This window comes from Propithecus coquereli, unplaced genomic scaffold, assembly GCF_000956105.1.
Source record: "Propithecus coquereli isolate 6110/MARCELLA unplaced genomic scaffold, Pcoq_1.0 Scaffold11, whole genome shotgun sequence".
NCBI classification, from domain to species: domain Eukaryota; kingdom Metazoa; phylum Chordata; class Mammalia; order Primates; family Indriidae; genus Propithecus; species Propithecus coquereli.
This window is the reverse complement of record NW_012134969.1, coordinates 9,062,903-9,071,859: the sequence shown is the minus strand read 5'-3', so window position 1 is coordinate 9,071,859 and position 8,957 is coordinate 9,062,903. Positions and strand designations below refer to the sequence as shown.

General features: G+C 45.7%; 1 protein-coding gene across 1 annotated transcript; it reads left to right on the top strand.

The window, feature by feature from the left end:
- Positions 1–4,462: 4,462 nt before the first annotated feature.
- Positions 4,463–8,368, top strand: CCDC70 (coiled-coil domain containing 70). Its single transcript, XM_012648841.1, has 2 exons — positions 4,463–4,545; positions 7,504–8,368. The coding sequence occupies exon 2, from the start codon at positions 7,586–7,588 to the stop codon at positions 8,252–8,254; it is 669 nt and encodes a 222-aa protein (XP_012504295.1). The 5' UTR covers positions 4,463–4,545; positions 7,504–7,585; the 3' UTR covers positions 8,255–8,368.
- Positions 8,369–8,957: the final 589 nt, after the last annotated feature.

Here is an 8,957-nt window from a genome sequence, read left to right as displayed (position 1 = left end):
TTTTTCTATATTTACCAAATACTAAACCTGACAGCTTCCTAATTTGGGAGAAAGGCTTCAGGGTCCCTCACTTGAACAAAAAGGATTCAATAAAAGCTTTCATTTCCTTTTTTACTTTTGTCAGTGTTATAATTTTCCTGAAGATAATTTAAGAAAAAGAGAAACAGGATGTCTAAGTCCTAAACTAGTTCATAGTCCAGAAGAAGAAGAATTAAACAACAGTCAACCCCTGACCTGTGCTACAACCTAAATGAATACTGAGGTCACCATGCTAAGTGAAATAAGCCAGTCACAAGAAGGCAAATGCTGTGTGATTCCACTCATGTGAAGTACATAGAATAGTCTCCTTTCATAGAGATGGTGTAGAGTAGAGTGGTGGTTGCCAGAGGCTGAGGGGAGGAGAGAATGAGGAGTTATTGTTTATTAAGTATGGAGTTTCAGTTTTGCAAGACAAAAAAGAGATTGATTGCACAACAATGTGAATACACTTGACACTATTGAACTATACACTTAAAAATGATTAAGATGGTAAGTTTGATGTTATGAGTATTTTACCACAATTTTATAAACACACTGACTCCTGGGTCTGGGGGGGGGTTGGAGGGAGTCAAGCCCTAACATTCTAAGGGCCCTGTGGAACCCGCAGTTGTACAAGGTGCTCCGGGAAAATCCCAGCGTCTCCTTCAGCGCCAAGTTCAGCGTCCCAGAGGCCCCCTGGGAGGATGCACGGGCACGCCCCTGCACAGGCTGTCAGGTTTCCAGCCTCAGCCCATTTACTCAGGGCTCTTACACGACAGTGGCACCTTAGCATGGGCTTGAGGAAAGGAACAATGCCTGTCTTCTTGTCCCTGATTTGTGGGCGTGTGTCAGGGTTGAGGGGAATGCACAGCGCCACCTGCTGGGGGCTCTTTGCCCTCGCTCCCACCGCCTCCTGCCGTCTGTCCACCTCTCGGTGTGCCCTGGCTGTCTCATTGAGAGACAGTTGCCTTTCCCAGCTGTTTCTTCGCTGCAGCCTTGGCAGCTGGCTCTCTCCTACCTGCGGTCTTCAGGTAGAAGACGCTGTAGCAGCTGGCTCTTCCTAATCTTTCTCAGATATTTATTTTTCCAGATTACTTTTTTTAAGTTGGTTATTTAGTCAAGTTTCCCCTGGAGGATGGGAGGGAACCTTTGATAATTGTGTGTGAGATTGCATTAAGTTTATAGATAAATTTGGGGAGAATTGGCATTCTACTCTTATTTTTTCCTGATTGTTATCAATTCTAAAAATTTAAGTGATTCTCTCATCTATAAGCAACAAGGATTTCTTCCTTTCTAATGTTTATATCTCTTGTTTTATTTCCTTATCTAATATATTAGCTATTGTATACAAAATTGTGAGTGCTATTCACTTTGTCTTATTCTTCATTTTAATAACATCTTCAGGGATGATTTTTAAAAAATATTTAAAAACTGGACAAGGGCCCTGACCAATGAGAATGGAGGCAGCAATCATAACAGATAGCAGCTGTAGCTGGTTGTTATCATTAAATCAATGTGCAGTTATGGACACATAGCCCCGAGTGTTTTATCATTAAGCATGATGTTGTTTGCTGATTTGCAATAAATTTAAAATAATATTAATCCATATTTTACCAAGAATTTTTTCTCCAGATAGAATCAAAGGTCTTTGTAACTTGGTTTCAGCCTATCTTTCCAGCCTGGTAATTCTCAACATGGTTCAACATGGACCTGCCCACTCACAAAGCCTTCTGCAACTCTCTAGCATTAAAAGGTCCAGTCATACAAAACAAGAGCTTAAGGATCTGATCCCTGCGGCTCCCACACCTTTGTTACGGGCTGCTCTCTGTCTTGGAAACCCTTTCCACCAGGAACCTGGAAACACACCCAGCTTTCGGGTCTCAGCCTTTCCGAAGTATTCGTTGACTATCTCCTGCTTTCTGTACACCTGCAATCAAGAAAGAGTTGATTCCTTTCTCCTCCATGTACCCCCAGGGTATCCTGGACACACTTCTATGGTGTTTTTCACACTATTTTTGTATTTTGTTGTTTCCATTTTTTCTCCATTTGTGGACTGTGAGCTCCTCTATCCTTAACAGTGAGCACAGGGTTTGATGCTTATTTAGCACTCAACTAACATTTGTCGGATAAATGAATGAATGCAAAAATGAGTGAATCTCACACTGAGCATGAAGACCTATCATGTAAAATGGATATAACATTTTTAAAAATGTTAAACAGATGCATTTTCCTTTGCTTTAACTTACGATGCCATAGTAAATAAAAGAGCAAGTATCACTGTTCTGATTATCTATTGCTGTGTAACCTCTCCAAGCTAAGGAGTATAAAATCAGTGATCATTTATTCTCTCTCTCAGTTCTAGGGGTTGGCAGGGCTCAGTTAGGAGGTTTTCACTTGGGTCACTCATATGAAGGTAGACAATGGCTGGGGTTGCAGTCGTCTGAAGGTAGCCTCACTCACATGTACAGTGGCAGCTGATGCTAGCTGTCGCTAGGACCTCAGCTGGGACCATGAGCCAGAACTGCATGTGACCTTGTCATGTACCCTGCGCTTCTTTACAGCATGTGGGCTGGAATTTAAGAACAAGTATACTAAGAAAGAACCAGAGGAAACTATCACCTTTTATGATCTGGCCTCAGAAACAGTGGTTTGCTGGTAAATGTTTATCAACCAGCTGTGTGTGTGTGTGTGTGTGTGTGTGTGTGTGTGTGTGAGATTTGTAGCATTTGCCATATATTTGTAGCATTTATATCTCATCATATAAATAATCCCTCTATGCCTATTTCAGGCTGTGAGCATGGAATTGGGAGCAGAGAAACTCTCTGGTTGGCTGGTTGAAAGGGCTCCAGCACCCTGCTGCTCAGCACACCACCACTTTTCCTGTGCTCTGTTGGTTGAAGCAACCAAAGGTCCACCTAGGTTCAAGGGGAACAGATGACTTTGCCTCTTGATGGGGCATTGGTGAAGTCATGGTGTAAAAAGAGCATATGGATGGGGGATATTAAGGCCATCTTTGGAAACTCCTATCTGCCACAACCACCAAGAACAAAGATCCAAAGGAATTCGCACAGGCAAATGTGATGTAGACAAAGACCCCAGAAATAAGCAAGATGAGGAAAAGTCCTTCCTCCACTGGAAGAAGAAACTGGGGAAGGCAAGAATGAAAACTTTTCTAGGATAAAAAGTATAATGTGAAGTAATAAACAAATAGAAATCACATATATAGAGAGAGAGAAAATCTGCAAGTAGAGATCTTTTCCCCTGCTTCTTATTTGAAACTCTATTCATTCAGTCAGTCAATAATTATGTGAACTCTGTGCCAGACACTCTTCTTAATGCTGTGAATGAAACAAAACAGAAATCCCTGCTGTACTAGTCTGCTATGGCTGCCCTAACAAAGTATTACAGACGGGGTCATTTAAATAACAGTAATTTATTTTCTCACAGTTCTGGAGGCTGGAAGTCCAAGATCAAGGTGTCAACAGGATGAGTTTCTTATGAGGCCTCTGTCTGTGTCTTGCAGATGGCCACCTTCTCCCTGTGTCTTCACATGGTCTTGCCTCTTTGTCTGTGTCCTAATTTCCTCTTCTTATAAAGACACTCATTATATTGGACTAAGGCCCACCCTATTGACTTCATTTTAACTCCATTACTTCTTTTTTTCTTTTTTTTCTTTTTTCTCCTTCCTTCCTTCCTTCTTTCTTTCTTTTCCTTTCTTCCTTCCTTTCTTCCTTTCTCACCCCAGGTAGAGTGCAGTGGCATCATCAGAGCTCACTGCAGCCTCAGACTCCTGGGCTCAAGTGATCCTCCTGCCTCGGCCTCCCAGAGCACTAGGATTACAGGCATGAGCCATTGCACCCAGCCTGCATTACCTCTTTAAAGGTTCTATCTCAAATGTGGTCACATTCTGAGGTCCTGGGGTACTGGGGTTAGGACTTCGGCATATGAATTTGTGGGGAGGACAAACTCAGCCCATAACACCTGCCAAATAATTGCCAAAAACTTTCAAATTTGATCAAAAACTGCATCAAATCTGCATATCCAAGAAGCTCAACAAACTCCAAGTAGGATAAACTCAAAGAGATCCACACCATGACACATCACAAGCAAACTGTCAAAAGCCAAAGACAAAAAATCTTAGAAGCAGCAAGGGAAGTAACTCACCATGTACAAATCCCAAACCACAAGTGATTTCCCAGCAGACCACTCCTGGAGACAATCCAGACAGAACCTGAGGTCACAATCATTGGTGAGTCATCAGCTGCACCATCCCATTGGTGAAGTCAAAGATGGAAGATGGCGAAGTCTTTCAAACCTTTCAGGTGCTCTCTCCTTTCCTTCAAGTCTCTCGTTCGGGGCCCCATCCTGGCCCTCTCCATCCCATGGGGCAGGACGGAGAGGTCCACAGGGGTCACTGCAGGCAGTGCTGGGGCGAGCCTGCACCCGCATCACTAGGGATCTGACATGACAATGACGCCCTGCCCTCTGAGGGCTACAGGACTTGCCCAGTTGGGAAACAGCTAAACAGTAGGTAACTGTTGGCTTTAGATTGTCTAGTATTTGTTCTAATCATAAGGTAATATATAACATTTCCCTTAAAAATAAGTTCCTAGTCTTAAAGTACAATTAGGAAGACCAGGCATGTTTCTTTAATTCATGTTTCATATCTACATAGATGTACATCTGGTTTTATATTGTACTTTATATCCAAATATACATCCACATATTTGATGTGGTACTTATCTTATCTCTTTCTCAAAGATAGTTTATTGGTAACTTGAGAAAAACTTGGAGATGAATTTTTTCCAACATTCTAACCCAGGAGACTGTCGTTCATTCAGCCGATATTTCCTGAACATCTATCTTGTGCCAGACATTGTGCTGGATGCTGGACATGGAGATGGGAGATGAGGTGTTCCTAGCAGGACAAGAGGGGCCTACACTCAGTCTGAGCTTGGCAAGGGGGCATCAGGAGAGGCTTCCCGAAGGAGATGACTCCTTATCTGAGTCTTAAAGAATTATCTAGGTGAACTGAAGTGAGGTTAGGCAGGCTATTTAGGGAGACAGAGCAGCACGGCACGGAAATGGGGGAGAACTTAGCATATTTGAGGGATCCTAGACAAAGAACCATAATAGGACATAATAGCAAATCAAAGTTCCAAACTTCAATTAAATTCAGCTCAATTCAACCAACATTTTTGTCAATTCCCTCCTATATGCACAGCTTTATATTAGATGCTGGGTTACAGAGATGTCAGGATGACATATTCATACATTATTTCAATCAAGCATGACAAGTATTAGTAACAATAGGAGTACATCAACACAGGGATGTCAGGGAGGTGGTGAGGAACCTTAGGTGGAGGGTCCAAGGAGCTTTCAGACGGCCAAGGATGAATAGGAATTCAAGCCCACAGCAGAAGGAAAAGGTAATTTCAGAACAGGACATGGCATAAACTTTGGCGTAGAGGCAGGAGACTGCAGGCAGGGTCCTGAGAACTGAATATAGCTCATTGTCACTGAATCTCAGAGTTGAGTGGAGACTGGGTAGGACAGCGGGACTCAGGTTGTACAGGGCCTTACTAGGGTGTTTGGTTTTGATATTTGGGCTACGGGGTCTTTGAAAGTGTGTAAGCAGATGTGAGATGATGGGACAGTGTTTTGGAATGCCCCTAGGGCTACAGCGCAGGGGCAGATGGGAGGGTGATGTGGCTTTAAGAAATGTTAACTATTAGAGCTTGACGGTTGATGAAAAGTCTGGTGAGGGAGAGGAAGAGGTCAAGGATGAGCCCTAGGTTTCCGGCTTGTGGGACTGGGTGGTCGTCCACAGTATGCTTGCGCGTGTGTGCACACCCACCCACACATGCTAGTTGTGTGCCTTTCCTTCTCCCCAACTCCCTGCTCCCAAACTAGAAATGGAAAGACACAGGGAAAGGCCCTACCATCTCCTGGAAAGGTCTCATGTTGCTCCACAGCGTGGTGTATAGTGAGGTCCACTGAGTGAGGCTGGACACTGGCAGCTTCCTCCAGAAAGCACAAAATGGAAACCAAGGCCCTTGCCGTGCGCATGCGCCCTGTATCTGGCTGCACTGAGGTCTTCCCTGCACCCTAACCACCAGCCCCTGCCCTGTCCTTTTTCTCATCCCTCCACCCACGTCTGTAGTTACCGGAATTTTTGTGGCTTGTTCTGACATCTGATACCTCAGATACATGACAGACAACATTTGGAGATCTTTCTCCCTCCCCGCCCCCCTTCTCTCTCTTTCTCTCTCTCTCCTCGCCCCAGCTTTTATTTCACTGTGTAATATACTGTATTAACTGAGGTGCATAAAATATCCATGTACAGTTTAACACATTTTTATAATGACACACATGAAACCACCACCCACGCAAAGAAACAACACTGCCAGCCCTGCAGAAGCCCCTCACAAGTACTCACTTAATCACAACCCTTAGTCTCAACCCACCACCCCCACACAAGTAACTGCTGTCCTGACTCTGGGATGCACTTCCTTGCATTTCTTTCTTGTGTTATCACCTAAGTATGTTCCTCTAAACAATGGAATTTAGTCTTGTTTCTTTTGGAACTCTATTCTTTGAAATTCCTTGATCCTGCTTCTTTCTGCATTGCATTTATAAGATTTATCCACACCATTCATCCACACTACCATTGTAGGTAGGTAGCTGTGCTGTCCATCATGGGGAAATACCACCATTTTTTATTCCATTCTATTGTGACCATCACTGGATTGTTTCCAATATTGAGCTCTTACGAACAAAGGTCCTCAAACATGCTTGTTTGTGTATCCTGGTCACAGTTCAGGGTTGCATCTGGGACTGGAGCTGCTGAGTAAATGTGGCGTCTTCATAACTGTTAGCTATTGCTCAATACTGTGTGAGAGTCTTCTTGTCCCACATCCTCGCCAACATTTGCCATTGCGTCTCACCTTTTTGTTTTAAACCTCTGTTCCCAAAACAGACTCCTCTACTAAAATAGACTCCGCTAGGTCAGTGGGCCTCACTCTCTGTGTCCCAGGAGGCTTGGAGCAGAGGGCAGTGACGTGTGAGGCCCCTGCTGTAAGCTTCTGTCCCCCACCCCCACCCCAGGAGGATGTGAGCACTTCTCAAGTGAGAAGGCCAAAACCTTAAGTTAGTTCTGAGTGATTTAACAAAAGTCAATTCTTTCCAGGCTGTGGTACTTTTAGTGACACACCTTTTACCATGTCACACTTGTGTGCTCTGATGCTCTGGTTTAGAACCACTGTCCTTGTTGGCCAAGGATCGGTCCAGCCTCCAGTGTGAATGTACTGACAGCCTCTTGAGCGCAAGGCCACGACAACCCAGCATGTTTGTCTACCAAAGCTTGTCCCTCACAAGCGCCACCACAAGGACAGAGAGAGCAGGGGTCAAATTTTCCCAAATCAAACAGTAGCTATCCCCTGGCATGTGATACTCATGGACGTGTTCTCTCTGCTGCCCCCACAGGGTTTTTAACCAGCTCACCTGGACTTGGCGAGCGGCCCTGTCCTCCATCACGGCCACCCCGCCATTCTGGCTGGCGAGGAAGATGTTCCCCTTCAACGTGGGCAAATGGATGGGGCTCGCCTGCGTCCGATCCCTGGTGTCGTCCCCTGCCAGTATTCGCCAGAAGAAACTCATCCACAAGCTGCAGGAGGAAAAGGCTTTTCGGGAAGAGATGAGAATTTTCCGTGAGAAAATAGAAGACTTCAGGGAAGAGACGTGGAATTTCCGAGGCAAGATCAGTGCTTTCCGGGGCCAGATCTTCGATTTTTGGGAAGAGGAGAGACCTTTCTGGGAAGAGGAGAAAACCTTCTGGAAAGAGGAGAAAACCTTCTGGGAAATGGAAAAATCTTTCCGGGAAGAAGAGAAAACGTTTTGGAAAAAATACCGTACCTTCTGGAAGGAGGATAAAGCCTTCTGGAAAGAGGACAACGCCTTATGGGAAAGAGACCGGAACCTTCTTCAGGAGGACAAGGCACTGTGGGAGGAAGAAAAGGCCCTGTGGGTAGAGGAAAGAGCCCTCCTTGAGGAGGAGAAGGCCCTGTGGGAGGATAAAAAGTCCCTCTGGGAGGAAGAGAATGCCCTCTGGGAGGAAGAGAAGGCGTTCTGGGTAGAAGGTGGCCGCCACCTTGCTGGGGAGCCGATGCCAGAGGACGGGCCCCGCCGCGCCCTGGGAGGACAGCGATCGCCAACCTTCTCCCGAGGCAGGGCATAGTGCGCGCAGGACATGCAGGGCCACGTGGGGTCCAGACTCTGCTGGATTGAGATTCGAGTCCAGGGCGATCCCAGGTGCTGGAGGAAAAATGCACTTATTTGTCTCCTTGCTTTGAAAGACCTAATAAAATCCTGAGGAGAGGTTTGGAAAACCAGCTTCTTCAAGGAAGGCTGGCTGTGGTTTTTACCAGGTTTTGTGTTTCTCCAAGGTCATATTCCCACTTCCAGGCTGTATCGTGGGCCGTAGAGTCCCGTCCCAGGCAGTTCACAATGACCATGGTCTGTGCAGGTGTTTAGGGGCAGAGACACTGTGGCTTTCTCTGAAAGAGTAAGACTGGAACAGGACTGCTCAGGCGGCGCAGCCAGAGGACACAGGGATGGAGAGGGGCTGAGACCGTTCTGCCTCGGCTACAATGGGGGGCAATCTCTTCCCTTTCACTCTGCACAGTCTTGGGGGCCTGGCGTGGGCTGGCAGATTTCCAGAAAAGGCCACAGTGCTGGCAACAATTCATGTGTGCCTCTTCCTCACCCAGAAGATCACTTGGAACTCACAGGCAGAATCCCCTAACAATTCACTCATGGGTAGTTTGAATTCCACCACCCTTCTCAACTGCACGCTCTCTGGTCACATGAGAAAGGGGACTTAGCATTGGTCTGAGGTTCAAGAGTGCAGCCCACAAAAGCACGGACCTTCCCTGACAATG

Coding starts and splice junctions, on each gene's coding strand:
- CCDC70 (XM_012648841.1), top strand. CDS start 7,586: ATGTTCCCCTTCAACGTGGGCAAATGGATGGGGCTCGCCTGCGTCCGA.